The 17,156-nt window shown below is 42.3% G+C and overlaps 1 protein-coding gene across 1 annotated transcript in view; it reads right to left on the bottom strand.

Annotated features, from left to right (window-relative positions):
• Positions 1-951: 951 nt before the first annotated feature.
• The window catches only part of PAH (phenylalanine hydroxylase), a 58,315-nt gene continuing 42,110 nt past the window's right edge, over positions 952-17,156 (bottom strand). Inside the window, exons 8-13 of the mRNA XM_044988006.1 lie at positions 16,029-16,098; positions 12,179-12,235; positions 10,376-10,471; positions 8,653-8,786; positions 5,209-5,324; positions 952-4,538 (exon numbers count right to left, since the gene is read on the bottom strand). Of these exons, the coding sequence (XP_044843941.1) occupies positions 4,495-4,538; positions 5,209-5,324; positions 8,653-8,786; positions 10,376-10,471; positions 12,179-12,235; positions 16,029-16,098 (517 nt within the window). The 3' untranslated portion in view covers positions 952-4,494. The remainder of the gene's footprint in view (positions 4,539-5,208; positions 5,325-8,652; positions 8,787-10,375; positions 10,472-12,178; positions 12,236-16,028; positions 16,099-17,156) is intronic.

Below are 17,156 nucleotides of genomic sequence, written 5' to 3'. Positions count from 1 at the left end.
TCTTGAGAGCTGCTAGCCTGAGACATGGATGCTCCAAAATAAATTTGTTGTTTTAAAGTCACAGACTGAGTGTTTTATACAGATCCACATTTAATAAGGAGGATTAATTAAGGAGGATTCCCTCCCCTCTCCCCTTCCTGCTCCAATTAACAGCATGGGAGTATATGATTCCTACTTTGAATCACCATTATCTCACTTTACTTGCAAAAGCAATTTGGTTTACTTTCATTATAGTGCTGGCCAGAGATATTGTAGCCAGTCCCATTTCCCTCTCCCTCCAGTATATCAGATTGCAAATTTCTTTTCTTTAACTAATTCTTAGTATACGTTCAAGCAATTCTCTGGATTGCTCTTGCTGAAAGAGATTAATTGTTGGTCAAAGCTATTTATTTTCTTTATTTCCTGAAGCAGCATTTATACAGCATTGTGATGGCCACTTGCTGAAGAATCTATGATAAGTAAATCCTATGTTTCGGTGTCAACCAGGCTTGGCAGCTTTAACTCAAACACTGGTCAAAGTTTCATTGGACTCAGCTTTTAGTGGGGCTGACACAGTCTTTAAAAAGTCCCGTCTTTGAATACCTCAGTTTCAACTTATGAGAAAACTTGGGTCTCAGACACATAGGCTCAGATCCTCTAAGGTAGTTAGGTGCCTAACTCCAAATCAAATTCTTTTGAGGACATGGGCCATAGTCCTTTTGCAGGAAAATTCCTTTGGAAGTCAGCAAGAGTTGGCCTGCATAAAAGACTGTAAGACTGAGCCCCAAATTAGTTTCCATAGTAAAAGAAAGTCAGAGCTATGCAAAGAAGCTATGACCATGCTTTATATTTTAAAGGGCACATATTAAAGACAGGAAGGTCCTGTTTGTTTAATGGAAAGTGGTGGCATAGCCTTGGCTATGGAATGGCTAGCATGTCTCCATAATAGTAAACCAGGTTACACAAATCACATCTGGTTAATGGGTTTTATTGTTAGCAATTTTATTTGCATAAAACAAAACAAAACTTTCACCTATTGCTTTTAAGACATATACAAGGATCAGCATTTCAATCACTACATTGCTCAACACTTAATATGTACTGAACACTGTATTTATTTAGCTCTGCAAAGGACATGATAATCTGTTGATATAAAAAGTAACAGTGAACATATGCAGTTTAATGAAAATAAATGGTAAGGAAGTTAAATGATTTGGATGCAGTGAGGCACCAAAGTAAGTGTTGGCTCAACTGTGCATTTGCGGAGACAGAAAAACCTGCTAAAGAGATGCTACTCAAAGAAGATGTATAATTACATCCCAACCCCCATACTGAAGATGAAAAGTAAATGCTTCAAAGTACAGAATATCACAATGCACTATATAATATATGGCATCTAGTCACTACTTGATGTGCACATATCACTTATTATTAGTGTTACTTTATGGAGCTTAGAAGAAACTGGGTATACAAAAGTATGAAAAGCCACTCCAATCATATTAGCTATAGGCACTTTTAGGAAAAACAAACAGATCAACCAAAAGCAACTAACTTATTTCAGCAGAAATCCTTTTTATACAGTGGTTTTTACATTGTATTTATTGTTGCGGCTTTATTAATAATGAATTTATATGGTATTGCAATTATTCATTTAGATTAATTAAATGCTAACCAGGTCTTCTATCTATACACCTTTGACATAACTTAAAAATACAGTCCATGCTAAATGTAGCAGTATACTTTAAGATTAAACCATCAGCAGCAAGCAAGGTAAAATCACAAGTCTCCCTCCCACTCTATTTCCCCATCTTACAATAACACCATCATGATCAACTCTATTAAAGGCAGCTACCTACTGTAATAATATCAGCATGGACAGCTGATCTTCTATCAATGCAACTAAAGAGGACTCTGTTTCGTAACCAGATTGGTACCCAAGCTGAAAAGGGTCAAGGAGATCTGAGGCAACTGGATACTGCAAAAGCTGTCTCACCACAACTTTTTGATCACCTTAGCCAGGAATGAAGGCACCATGGATATTTTAGCTTATTCTACAAGAAGCACTGGAGGAAGAGGTTATAGCATGGGACTGGGGGTCAGAAGTTTAGTCATAGTTGAGTCCCTAAGTACATGGATAGCACTATAATGGGAAGACTATAATAGCCTAAATTGACAGCGCCAATCCAGAATTTTTATCTCAGGCTTGAGATCCTGGACATGCCAATAACTTTCTTTGCCTCGGTTTCCCTGACTGTAAAATACAGGTAATACTTCATGGATCTGAGACATCTTAGTTAATGGTTTAAAGCATTTTGATGTTCTTGCATGAATGATACTGCAAAAGTGCAAAAATAATATTGGGTATTTTTTTTATTAAGTCTTTCTGACACACCATTTAAAAAATACTCTCTATATATGTAAATATTTGCTTTAATACTGGCTTACTAAACATTTACATGCATTTAGTTTACAAAGCAGAATGATATGTTTACCAGAGAGAAGAGAAATTAAAAGATTTTTTACAAATTTTAATTTCTTTCTTGAGCTATCCACTAAAACTAGTATTCTAAATGCAACTAATTTAAAATATTTAAAAATAAATGCATAAGCTTATTTTTTAGTAAGAAAATCTACTTTCAGTTTATTTCATCCATTTCTAAAATCCTGAGGAGGCCAGTTCTCTCCCCTCACTTAACACTAGTTTGACACCAGTGTAATGCCATTGACTTAACTGAAGTCACTCCAGCCTACGCCTGTGTAAATGAGACAGAATCAGACCCTAAATGTGAAAGTTGTTTAATAATTCCACTTAAGTATAAAGGAAACCATGTATCCTGTGTTTCCAACAGCACCATGGATGCTGTTCTACTGTTATTCATAGCAGCAGTCACAACAAGATTTGAAAGCCAGCAGCAGATTATTTTGAAAGACTTCAAACTTGTGGTGAAATCATCCTTTTGTGAACACAATCACCTTAGAGGTATCACTATACCAGAAGGGAAGGAACATGGGCTATTTTCACTTTTGAAATAAGTGCCAGGGATTAAAGGTTTGCACAGACATTACCACACAATAAAAAACTCAGTGATAAAAAGTCATACTTCAAAGCACCAAAATGATGCCATTTTGTATAAATATACTTTTATTCAAAAAAGTCCCAGCTGGTATCCTTACAAGGCTGGCTCTAGGCACTAGCCTTCAAAGCATGTGCTTGGGGCAGCAAAAAACCTGGAGCCAGAGTGGACTTTTAAATCACTTTTGTAAAGCCCACCGCAGCTTTTGAACCTCTCATCATGTTAGAGACTAACAAAAAACCTGGAGCCAGAGTGGACTTTTAAATCACTTTTGTAAAGCCCAGAGCAGCTTTAGAACCTCTCATCACGTTAGAGACTAACAAATTTATTTGAGCATAAGCTTTCGTAGGCTAAAACCCAAGCTTATGCTCAAATAAATGTGTTAGTCTCTACGGTGCCACAAGGACTCCTCGTTGTTTTTGCTGATACAGACTAACACGGCTACCACTCCGAAACCTGTCATCACATGTTGAAACTTGTGTATGGGAAAATTGTTAATGGGAAACACTGTTAATGGGAAACACTGATTTGCTCTGCTTAGCTCAGGATGGTTCAAATATCCAATTTGTGACCTAGCAAATTTAGTCCCTGGACTATGAGCTGTGAGAACACACTGCACATGGTGTGAACACAATATTTTAACACTGGAAGAGAAATCTTCACTAATGAGTCAGAAACATACTGAAAACACATTCTCCACTAGTAACAGCAGAGCATCTACTCTTTGACTAAATCTGAAGTCACTTTTGAAGAACAAAAACTTTTACAGCAAAATTCATCCCAGTGCAGAGGACCCACACAAGGTACCACTTAAGCCCCATGTTAAGGTGGCAAACTGTGGCCTCTTCTCTGTGCAGAGTGCCCCGTATGTGGTGGAAGAGGTGCAGATTTGCTATGTAGGGCACATGGTTTGTGAGGACATGTATAGCCTGTGTACTAGCTAGGGATACAGAGCTTAGCTCTCCAGGGGAACCCGGCATGGCTGCAGGCTGGGGGGGATGGGAGTGTAGGAGGGATGTGGCAGGGTAGGTGAATCTGCTGCTAGTCATTGCCACGTTGTCACTGGGACATGGCGGCAATGCAGTACCAGTAACTCCACAGGCTGGTGAATGGAGAAGGATTCCCTCTTCTGCCAGCCTCCAGGATTCAGACAGAAAAGATGTGCAGGCCATGGATAGTCACCTGGGCTGAGGTGAATTTTAAACAGAATTATGATATGCAACCAAAGAAAGCACAGAGTCACCCACAGAAGCCTCTTTTGTTGCTAAGCTATAGTAATTAAGTAATATATATATTTGTGTGTATGTATATATATATATATATCTCATAAACATTCACACATTCAATAGAGTGATAATATGAAATAGCTAGAATATTATTGGCATTTGCATATAGTCACTTCAGCCAGTAGCTCTTGGAAGAGAGGATGTTGGGAAAACCTTCATTGTATCTTCTTGAGGGCACTGCAAAGAGTTCCCATCTCACCTGCATATGAAATAGCAAAAATTAGTGTTTGTCCTGTTAGTCATACAGCCTGTTTAATACATTTCAATGGAACTACAGCACAGCCATATTTTCATGGCCTGAAAGAATGAGACCAAAGAGGCGGGTGATAGACTGGGCACATTAACATCAATGGAAGTTTTGCCTGAGTACGGACAGCAGGCTCAGCCCTTATATCTGGAGTTTTATCAGCAATAGCTGCTGTGTAAGATCAGGGATGCTGGCTCTGAGCAGGCCAGTCAGTCAGTTGGAAAGAACTGCTCATCCTGAAATGACGAAAGAAAATCCAGACGGCCTAAGGCTGGGAATATCCCATTTTCCTTATTGGAAGCAGAGAGAGCCACAACTCTGGTTTCATCCTCCTGTAATATCACCAACCAGTCCTCCAAACTTTGTCAAAGTCCTCCAGCAAAAGGAAGAACATCAAGATGTGATATTTCCAGTGTAAAAACCAAACAATAAAGTGGGCAAACTACTTTGGGGGATGGGTGAAATTAGGAAGCAGATTTTATACACCATAAATATTTAGGAGCTGATCAAATTCCCACTGGAGTGAGAATCAGGTTTTTAATGGAGGCAGGAGAAAAACACTTCTCCTCATTCAAGTCCTAGCTTTTGAGGAACCTAATATAACAAAACTGCAATTGCTTACTGCTGATGGACTCAGCTAAATTCTTCAACTGCTTTGCGTTGTCCAAGACTTCAATTCTCTGGGTGTATGGATTGTAGCGAACAGAGAAAGGCCGAGGGATTGTTGAAGCAAATCTCCTGAAGGAGAAAAGACAAAATCTTATATGAAAACAACTGTTTCTTTTTAAGTAACCTGCTCCTTTAAGTTGGGAGGAGCTTTTATTGATGTGAAGGATAGGGAAACCAATGTGGTAAAGTAACTGAAGACCTACTCCGTGAGTAGGCAGCTACACTATTCTCCAGTGCTTTAGCGATATCCTTGAGGCTGACCTGGGAGTCTTTCTGATAGGTGCGTCATTTATTAACCACCCTTCAGTTTTTCAAACAGACCCTGTTATGCAGTATTTACCATGCTATTGTAGGAGTAATACTGGCTGCTGCTGATTTAACCCAGTGAACAGGTGTCAGAATTTCCCAGACTTTAAATCCCCATTTTCCTATTACTAATGCAGAATGTGATCCCCTGATCCACTTTTGCAGTCCCTGGGGTTGCAGACCCTGACGTGCATTAGAGCAACCTCAGGGCTCATCTAATTTCTGATAGCTGGGAGCAGCCTCCAAGGTGCTGGAAAGCCAGTCAGGGATCACTGGAGTGCAGTTTCATTCTGGCCACACCTTTTCCTCAGCCTTGCCAGGGGAGTCCTCAGCTGAGGGATTAGGGTTGCTTTACAGCCTCTTGGACTGGCACTTATATACTGGAGCTGAAGATCTGGTCCCATAATTGTGGCACAACACCTATCATTTGCCAAAGCTCTCTCACTGAAGTTATACCAGATTATTAACTTGCCTTGGAAAATGTCTGTGCTTCTCAAGTCACCTACAGTTCTGGTTACTTCAAAAGTTTGAGAGAGAAAGAGTGGAAGACTCAAGGGCTAGGTAGTAGGCTACCAAGACCAAGGGCCTCGTGTACTCTGCTGTACAGCTGGACCAAATTCTACAGCAGCAACTCCTGTGTTAAATTTATTCTATCACCCTGAAAGTCCTTCATTCCCCGCCCCCCACAAATGCACACGGTTATGGCTCATAGTTGAATATTGACATAAAATGTGTTGATGATTATGTTCAGCCATGCATATTTCTGGGCATAGGTGTTTTCTTCTATCCTTTCCAGTTGGCCACCTCGCTCCCTGGGCCATGGCTTCCACAATGCTGTCCAGGCAACCCAGCTCCAAAGGCAAATACCTGCATGCGGCTGTGGTCAACAGGCACAAACAATGGAGCAGGTCATATCTGAATGTTCCCTTTGTTCTTTTGCTGGGGGCCTGAAGGACATTCACCAGCTCACTGCTGTGGCAATGTGCCGGCAATCAAATCTAGACATAAATGTGTAGTCATTGCTATCTATCCAAGCCACACGAAAGAAGCAGCAGCAGCTCCAGATTGAATTCAGGCCATGTTAGTAATGACTGAAGTCACAATCCCACCCGAAACTCTTTATGGGCTGCCCCCTGTGTTCATGTGGAGCTACACACAGAACCGTGGCCTAAACATATTATTGTGTGATGGCCAGTCAGTGGTCTATAAGACAAAGGTTGCTGGTATCAGTCCAGGTCCTTCTGGGCAAGTGTCAGCATTCTAGGGGAAAAAAATGTTCCTCCTAGATCTCAGCAAGAGTCCCAAGGGCTTCACTAGAAGTAGAAAACCTTAGCTCAGACACAGAATGATGACTAAAAAAACTAAGGCCGTCTGTGACCAAAATCTCCCTTGTATTCACATCCTACACACTGTTCTAATAATTTTTGTACAAAATATGCCTTGTGAGGTGTCATTTGAAAACTAATAACTCACTGATCAATAATATCATGGTGAAATGCATTTAGCAACATCATATGTAAAGTTATGAATTCCCCCTGTATAATATTATTGGCACATGTTCAAAAACACAGTTATGCCCAGGCAGAAGTATCCTAAACAAAGAAATGTGTGTTTACCTCAGTAATACATATAAGTATTAAACAAGGTTCTGAAGACAACAGGGAGAGGAGATGGCAGGCGACAAAGCAAATTAGCATTTCAGCAAACACGGGTGAGAAGAAAGAATATGGAGCCTCCTTCACCATCAGACTTCATGTCACCTTTACTATTTGAATAAATTTTGTCTTGAGGGGTAATCCTCAGAAGAATCTACTTCAAAGGTTAACTGGACTATAAAAGTAAGGGGCAGGAAACCCCAAGGCATCTCTCTCTTTCTCACCTAAGATGACAAAAGAATCAGACCATTGACTTTGAGAGGAGATCCCAACCTGAGAATTTGGTCAGCCATATTTTTGCGAACGTGTGTGAGGATTTTACTTTGAACCAAGTCTAGGTTGTTAAGTTTTATTTTATTTATTATCAAGTGTAAGAGAGTTTTATTTTTATTTCTCTTGTAACCATAGTACTTGATACTTGAATTCACTCAAAAACCTATCTTGTTTTGTTAATAAACTTGTTTTATTTTTAATCTGAACCAATTCAGTGCTGTGTTTAAATTGAACTGTTTGGTAACTCCAGTTAAAGTAGCAAACTGTTGAATACTGACCCTTTACAGGGGAAATGGATCTCTAATATCTGAACTGTCCAGGAGAGGGCTGGACAGTGCAGAATACATGCTTTTGGGAAAATTTGGACCTGGAAGTGTGTTGGGGTCACCCTGAAGGTAGTAACCAAGACTGGTGGAAGCCAGAGGGTGACTGGGGTGTTGCTGACAGGTTGCTGGGGTCAGAGCTGTTGGATCAAGGCTGTAGATATGCGCACACACTCAGGGTGTGACCTTCATGCTGGTAGCTCTTTGTGAGTGGCCCAGTTTGGAAGCTACAACAGTAAAGCATTGTAAGGAACCCATGGTTACCAGGCAGGCAGTGACACAACCTCTCTCTGGTCTGGTTTGTACCCCAGAATGTGATACAGTCCCATGAGGGAAATAGACAATTATCTTATTTCTATGTAAAGCCCAAGTTGGAAATATATACATGAGGTGTAACATAAATAATCATAGTTATTTTTATTATTAAGGGTTTCCATTGTGGAATAAAAGGGGAAAAGATTTGAGCAGCAGATGAAGCTACTGAACAGAACCGGAAAAGAATAGTTGTTATGAAAGGAGAACATATCCCAAGGATTTTGTTGTTAGTCTCAACTACAAGAAGCCAAGGCTTGACTGGGCATAGAGACTGAACTACCCTCTCATTCCTAGAAGGGATTTTCCCAGGATGTGATTGGCAGAGTAGCATCACTTCTGAGAAAAACTGAAGACTTCAGGGCTATCAAGCTGACTACAGAACACATTCAAACAGTCCCCTTATGCAGAGCAAAAGCTCAAAGAAGAATTCAAAGAACATGTTCCTCAGCTGCAGGGGTCCACAAAGGCCTCGGGGAGGTATGTGTGTGTGTAAGATATTGCCTATAATGGAGATGATTATTTTACCTTACTTTTTCCTTTGCATTTTTAAAACTTTCAGCAACATAGTAAACAGGCTGGAACTCAGTGACAGGATATTTCTGGACTGAAGTCTTCTCCAGGTTAAGGGATTGAATTTCAGGCTTATCTGATAAACAGTACTGCATGGAAAGAGTGAGAGATTTCTTTCAATTAAAAAGTGGTTTTGTTTGAATAACGGATGTTACTTAGACATGCACACATTCGGTTATTCAGGACCTGCTCTTCCTCCCATTGAAGTCAAAAGGAATTTGACCATTGAGTTCAAAGTGAGGAGAAGCAGGGCCCTAAATGAATATAATGATACATTTATGAAATATGACTTCTATGCAAAATAACAGATTCATAGATTCTAAGGCCAGCCCTCCCATTTAACACAGGCCATGGAACTTCCCCAAACCTGTTTGAATTAGCACTGATTTTTTTAATAAAAACACCCAACCTTGATATACTAATTGCTAATGATGGTGAATCCATCACTGTCCTTGGTGAGTTGTTCCAATGGTTATCTACCTTCACTGTTCAATTTTGTGCCGTATTTCCAGTCTGAATTTGTCTAACTTCAATTTCCAGGCATTGGATTGTGTTACACCTTTCTCTGCTAGATAGGACAGCCCACTAGCAAATATTTGTTCTCCCTGTAAATACTTGAAGACTGTCAACTCATCCCTTAACCATATCTTTGATAAGCTAAATAGATTGAGTTTCTTGAGTCTATCACTGTAAAGCAGTGGTCCCCAAACTTTCAGAGTCGTGTTCCCCTTTGCCCCTGTCTGCACCCCCCACGCCCTTGCCGAGGCCAGGAGCGGGGCCACAGCTCCAGGAGTGGGGAGACACAGATGGGGTAAGGGCCAAGGCTGGGGCTGAGCTGGGGGTGGGTCTGGGGCCAGGAGTGGGGCCGCAGACAGAGGCCGGCAGCCAGGCCAGCAGCCAGGTACAGCTCCGCTCTTGGCCTTGCTCCCAGCCTTGGCCCCAGACCAGGAATGGAGCCATGCCCAGAGGCTCACACTGGGGGCTGGTGTGGGGCTGGCAGCGGAACCAGAGTGAGGTTGGGGATGGGGCCAAATGCAGGGCCAGGAGCCAGGGATGTGGCTGGGGACAGGACCAGAGCCGAGCTGGGGGCAGGGAGGGGCTGAGTGGCACTCCCTCCCGTGAGGGGTGGCCCAGGCCCTGCTGCGCCCCCAGCCGTTCCTCCATGCCTGCCTGGAGGGCTGTGCCCCCACTTTGGGACCCTCTGCTATAAAGCATGTTTTACAATACTTCAATCATTCTCATGACTGTTCTCTGAACCCTCCCCAATTTATCGACACCCTTCTTGAATTGAACTGAATACAGCATTTCAGTAACAGTTTCACCAGTGCCCAACACAGAGGTAATATAACCTCCTTACTCCAATTCAAGACTCCAAGTATCACTTTTTGTCCACAGCATCACACTAGGAGCTCATGTTCAGCTGATTGTCCACCATGACCTCCCAAGTCTTTTTCAGAGTCATTTCCCAGTCCTCTACCCTGTAAGTATGGCCTGCATTCTTTCTTTCTAGGTGTATGTCTTAACCTTTGGCTGCATTGAATTATAGTACTCCATTTAATTCAGTCTGGATGCACAGTACTAGGTGAAGATACCGTAACATTGACATAAGACACACGTAATTAAAAAAAAAAAAGAACACGAATCATGTAGCTATTATGATGTGTTATTGGGAACAAACCTGCAACTCGCCAAATGAAGACAGCAGCCCAGCACCATAGGCCTTTATTGCATCACCTTCTTTACAGAGTCCAAATTCCACCGTAAACCAATAGACCTAACATCAAAATTAGACAGAAACAGATGATTCTCCAGGCAAAAAACATCTGACCATGTGGCACTGATTTTTAAGTATTTGGAACTTACATTTGCTAGAGAATGTTTTTATTTAAAGTGTAGCTATGGTTTAAATAGCGCCTGTTTAAAAATGGTTCCTTTTTACTGAACATATCTGCTCTCTTTCAGTGAAATTCACCCCTTTGAAGAGGGCCAGCACTAGGTCTATGTTTCACTTACATCCTACTTAAGCCGTCAAAAGAGCCATGTGTGTTCAGATCTGCTTCCTTTCCTGACAGAGTAAGTTATTTTTTACAGCCTTTCTATTTGTTGGCAGAACAGAGCCAAGAAAGCTACATAAGAGAGAAATGGATTGTAATACAGGTTGTCAATCATTGACAGATGTTGAGTTTTGTTCCCTTAGTGACACAGATTATGTTTCCTGCTCCACATGTAGGGCACCAAGCTATTACAGAGGCAGGAGTGAACAAAAGTGACTAAATTGTTAGCAGAACCCTGACAATTGCTTATGGTTAGGCTTGGAAGGAGTAGATTTTTATCAATAAATGTTGGTAAACATCAATTTCAATGTACATGCACAAAGCAAAGAAAAAATATGTTCAAAGATAACAATTGAAATTTACAGATTGGTGAAGTAAGAAAAATGCTGCCTGAGAACTTACTAGAGTTTGATTTAAGAATATTTACTTTGTATATTTTGACATGTGCTGTTAACAATTTGTGTTGTAGCAGTTCTGAAGCTTTAATTTTTTCAATCTTAATGTCTACTACTGTCATTAAATAAATATTGTCTCACCCCCTCATTATTTCCGACATCTGTAAAAATTTAAATAGATACAAAACAAAAAAGTTTAAAAACCAAAATTTTGTGCAACTGTGAAAATTTAAATGTCTAAAATGCTTAAAAACAAGCATCAATATTAGCAGTCAAATTTATAAAAAAATAAATAAAAATGGAATTCTGCCAAACCTACTTATGCTACTTGAGCTAGAAAGAACACAGCTTGACTTTCGTCTGGAGTTCATAAAGCTCTGCATCTCAACTCTCCCACAGTAGGATATGAGTAACTCCCATTGACGTCAGAGGGAGTTATTTGTATCATAGGGTGGAAGAGCAGAGTCCTTGGCAGGTAGAATGGCTGTGAAAACTGCCTCCTCCTGCACATTTGCAGGAGAAATGAAATAACTGCAGTATCTCCTTACCAGAAAGGGTCCGGCTAGAGCAACTATACTCTGGCCCTTCATGTTTAATCACAACTGTAAAGTCAATAACGCTCTGATAGGATAAGCATTCTTATTATCCATTAAGGCAAGTGTTTACAGGTGGGATTTTCCAAAGTGCTTATCACTGGCCTAATTCTGCTTCCATTAAAGTAAATGGGAATTCCACCACTGACTTCATTGGAAGCAGAATTAGGCCAGCCCTCCGCCCCAGATCTTCAAAAGGTGTTGAGTATCAGAGGGGTAGCCGTGTTAGTCTGGATCTGTAAAAGCAGCAAAGAGTCCTGTGGCACCTTATAGACTAACAGACATATTGGAGCATGAGCTTTTGTGGGTGAATACCCACTTCATCGGATGTATTGAGGCACTTCACTCATTGTAATCCATGGGAATCAGGTGCCTAAATAATTTTTGAAGATCCGGGCCTGAGAGCTTTGCAAAATCCCATCCTAATGTATTCAATTACCGTAGCAAGTTTCTCAATATATTCATCCGGCGCTCCCAAGGATGCGAGTCCAATTTCCTGCAACAATAAATCATTGTTCTTCAATCTGTTTAGTGCAAACATTGCTTCTTATATGCCTTATTTCATTGTTCACTTTTTAATTACCATCTAGCACCACCACACATAAATGTTAACAGAGCACCTTACCCTAGTGCTGACCAAAGGTTCATCTAGCCCAGTATCCTGTCTTCCAACAGTGGTCAATGCCAGGTGCCCCAGAGGGAATGAACAGAACAGATAATTATCAAGTGATTCATCCTCTGTCGCCCATTCCCAGCTTCTGGCAAACAGAGGCTAGGGACACCATCCCTGCTCATCCTGGCTAATAGCTATTGATGGACCTATCCTCCATGAATTTATCTAGTTCTTTTTTGAACCCTGTTATAGTCTTGGCCTTCACAATATACTCTGGCAAGGAATTCCACAGGTTGACTGTGCGTTGTGTGAAAAAATAATTCCTTTTGTTTGTTTTAAACCTGCTGCCTATTAATTTCATTTGGTGGCCCCTAGTTCTTGTGTTATGAGAAGGAGTAAATAACACTTCCTTATTTACTTTCTCCACATCAGTCATGATTTTATAGACCCCTATCATATCCCCCCTTAGTCGTCTCTTTTCCAAGCTGAAAAGTCCCAATCTTATTAATCTCTTCTTATAGAACAGTTGTTTCATATCCTTAATCATTTTTGTTGCCCTTTTCTGAACCTTTTCCAATACCAGTATATCTTTTTTGAGATGGGGTGACCACATCTGCACACAGTATTCAAGATGTGGGTGTACCATGGATTTATATAGAGGCAATATGATATTTTCTGTCTTATTATCTATCCCTTTCTTAATGATTCCCAATATTATGTTTGCTTTTTTGACTGCTGTTGCACATAGAGTGGATGTTTTCAGAGAACTATACACAATGACTCCAAGATCGCTTTCTTGAGTGGTAACAGCTAATTTAGACCCCATCATTTTATATGTATAGTTGGGATTATGTTTTCCAATGTGCATTGCTTTGCATTTATCAACAGTGAATTTCATCTGGCATTTTGTTACCCAGTCACCCAGTTTTGACAGATCCTTTTGTAGCTCTTCACAGTCTGCCTGGGACTTAACCATCTTGAGTAGTTTTGTATCATCTGCAAATTTTGCCACCTCACTGTTTACCCCTTTTTCCAGATCATTTATGAATATGCTAAATAGGACTAGGCCAAGTACAGACCCCTTGGGGACACCACTATTTGTCTCTCTCCATTCTGAAAACTGACCATTCATTTGTTTCCTATCTTTTAACCAGTAACCAATCCATTAGAGCACCTTCCCTCTTATCCCATGACTGCTTACTTTGCTTAAGAGCCTTCGGTGAGGGACCTTGTCAAAGGCTTTCTGAAAATCTAAATACACTATATCCGCTGGATCCCTCTTGTCAATGTGCTTGTTGACTCCCTCAAAGAATTGTAGAAATTGGTGAGGCGTGATTTCCCTTTACAAAAACCATGTTGACTATTCCCCAACAAATTATGTTAATCCATGTGTCTGACAATTTTGTTCTTTACTATACTTTCAACCAGTTTGCCCAGTACTGAAGTCAGGCTTCAATTTGTCTGAGGTCACCTCTGGAGTCCTTTCAAAAAAATGGCATCATTAGCTATCCTCCAGCCATTTGGTACAGAAGCTGATTTAAATGATAGGTTACAGACTACAGTTAGTAGTCTACAATTTCACATTTGAATTCCTTCAGAACTCTCTGATGAATACCATCTGGTCCTCGTGACTTACGACTGTTTAGCTTATCAATCTGTTCCAAAACCTTCTCTAATGACACCTCAATCTGGGGCAGTTCCTCAGATTTGTCACCTAAAAAATGCTTCCCCATAAACTCATATGAAATGGTTCTGGAAGCTAGGGACACAGTGTGAAAGGAACCTACTCTTATCTCAGCTAAATGTGAGTATGAATTACAGAGCCATCCATATGGGTGTAAAATACCCAAAATGAAGAAAAAAATACAAGCCTAACTCAAGACTGTGTATAGCTAACTTGCTGTAAAACACAGTCTGCATGCTGCAGAGTCAAAGGCTATGTCCTCATTGCAAAAAAGAGGGCTATCTTGATGCAAAATCCTAGCTGGAGACAAGTCAGAGGTTGCTTTTGCCTCAATGTAGCTAGTTGAGGTAAACTCCGGGGAGGATGTGGTGGTGTGCACGTGTGGGGGGTTGTGGGTAACAGGGTTGACCTCCATTTACTAAACCAAGGTAAAGACGATCTGTGCCTTGTTTCAACTAGGATTTACACTGAATTAGGTATCTTGATGTACAAACACACCCTTTGTTGCAGTGAAGACATAGCCCAATGCTCAATCCCTTCCTGAGGCTTGGTGTGATTAACAGAGAAATTAAAAATTAATAACATACAATACAAAGTAGCAGCTCAAATTTTTTCCACCAGGTTTGACGGCTCTGAGGGTTCCAATCTTACCTCACCTCAGCTACTCTCCACCCAAGTCACTCCAACTCCTGTATATCAGACTTGGGTAACAAGTCATCTGACTCAGATGCTATTTAATCCTTTCTAAACAGGATTAACACCTGCTAAAAGGGTGTTAGGCAAACACTATCAGCCTGTTACAAGGGATATGGATTAAAAAACCAAAACTACACAAAAATGAAATCTATATTTTGTATACACTAGGGGTTTTTGCGTGAACTGATTCTAATTTTTTAAACAATAAATAAAACAGGTCCTACTTAAATGTATGTACAGCAACATTTTAAATCACATTGCATACTTTACATAACTGATCGGCCAAAGTGCTTCAACTCTGACTGATGGGATCACTTCAAGGAGACAAGAGAGTGTGTTTTCTATACCCATTCAGTTCTTAGCAACTTTGTTGAATCTGCCAATGCAGCTGCCAATTAATATTATGCTTACCTATCCATAAAGAACTAGACCTTTTCACATAGATTGCAGAACAGTGGACAGATAATAAATACTTGTTTTTACATGTGAAACTGACTCACCTGACCTCAACTAGATTTGAGCAGGTCCGCCCAGAGGATTCCGGGGGCCCGGGGTCTTTGGCGGCGGGGGGCCCTTCCGTTCCGGGACCCGCCGCCAAAGTGCCCCGAAGACCCGCGGCGGGAGCCCCCCGCCGCCGAATTGCCACCGAAGCGGGACCCGCCGCCGAAGTGCAGCCCGGTCTTCGGCGGTAATTCGGTGGCGGGGGGGGGCTCCCGCTGCGGGCCTTCGGGGCACTTCGGCGGCGGGTCCCAGAACAGAAGGGGCCCCCCGCCGCCGAAGACCGGGCTGCGCTTCGGCAGCGGCGGGTCCCGCTCCCCCCGGCCCCGGCCTCTTACCGGAGCGTGTCTCCGGCGGGGCCTGAGCTCCGTCCCGCTCAGAGCCGCGTGGTGACGGGGCGGGGCTGTGAGCTCCACGCTGAGTGGAGGCAGCTGCCCCGCCCCCTCCCCACGCCGCTCTGAGCGGGGCGGGGCTCAGGCCCCGTTGGAGCTCCCAGCCCCGCCCCCTCACCACGCGGCTCGGAGTGGGGCGGGGCTCAGGGGCTCGGCCGGAGACTCGGCGCTTGATGCGCTGAGGCTCCAGGAGAGGGGCGGAGGCGGGAGCCTCCGCTCTTCTCTTGGGGGCCCCTGCGGAGCCCGGGGCCCGGGGCAAATTGCCCCCTTTGCCCCCCCCTCTGGGCGGCCCTGGATTTGAAGCAATAAGCTAGAAGTTGGAAGCTCCATAACCCTTTACTAATTTTCTGAATTATCCAGTTTCTGGCATCTTAAGTTACAATGATAGAGTAATGTATGCACTTACCTGGGAAAATTGAGCAAAGCTAATGTCAGCAAACAGAGGTACATGTCCTAGGAGCTCATGGCAAACATCACTAGAGAAAATAAGCTGTATGAATTAACTTTATTTCAGAAAAATGCATAGACACCCTAGTGTCAGAGTCTCTCCATGTGTACGGAGAAGAAATCACATCAGAGAGAAATGCCCAAGATCGAGAGGGAAAGGAATTTCTGTCTCAGGTACTTCTGGAGCCCACACTGCTGTGCCATCTGGGTCTCTCACAAATTATAACAAATTTATGCTCACAACAGCCCTGTGAGGAAGAGAAGTGCTGTTTCCCATATTTCACAGAAGAGACGCTAAGGCTCAGGGAAACTAAATGACTTGCCCCAGGTCACACAGGCACTTTGTGGCTGATCAGGGAATTGGGAGCAGATCTCCCAAATCCTAGGCTAGTGCCCCAACCACCAGACCCTTCTCCCTTTTCATTTTGTTAACAATAATCACTGCTAACAGCTGAAGAAGAGAACAGTAAAGCAAATCTTGGTCCTCAGTAAAATATACCCTGTATATTCAGCCCTGCAGAGAGAAGCAGCTCAAGACCTATGCACCACTTAAGTCCCACAAAATAAGTGCAGAGGCTTTGTCCCAGAATAGGAAGGAACAAGGAAAGAGAGAGGAGGATGAGATTCTCCAGGCAGCACAGGGGCTGCGGAAGACACTCAATACAACTCTGCTGTGCACAGGGTGGGCAGCTACAGAATGGACATGCAGGGGAACATGGTAAGTTGTGCGCAGCAGAGCAGAGCTCCACATAGATCATCATGGAATGAAGTGGAGTAGTGCAGGCTAGGGACAGGGAGGTGGCCAGTGGGTCTGCAGTTATGATGTGTCAGTGGCCCCAAGCCCTTGTGAAAGGGGAGCACAAGGTTCACATCCACTATTGCAGACCAAGGACTGGAGTAATGGCTCTTGAGGGACTGTGAATTTGCCTTCAATTTGCAGGTGGGGTTGTGTGGGAGGATAACACCCACTGCACAAAATGGTTTAACAAATTTCACCTAGAATGAGAAGAAACGAGAGAGAGGGAAGAAAGAAGAATGATGTGAGGGGAAAATGGAGGGAAAGGAGGAAGTGAAGAGAGGGGTAGGA

Source organism: Mauremys mutica, chromosome 1, assembly GCF_020497125.1.
Source record: "Mauremys mutica isolate MM-2020 ecotype Southern chromosome 1, ASM2049712v1, whole genome shotgun sequence".
In the NCBI taxonomy this organism is placed as follows: domain Eukaryota; kingdom Metazoa; phylum Chordata; order Testudines; family Geoemydidae; genus Mauremys; species Mauremys mutica.
The sequence above is the reverse complement of the archived record's forward strand: the minus strand, read 5'-3'. Positions and strand labels throughout refer to the sequence as shown.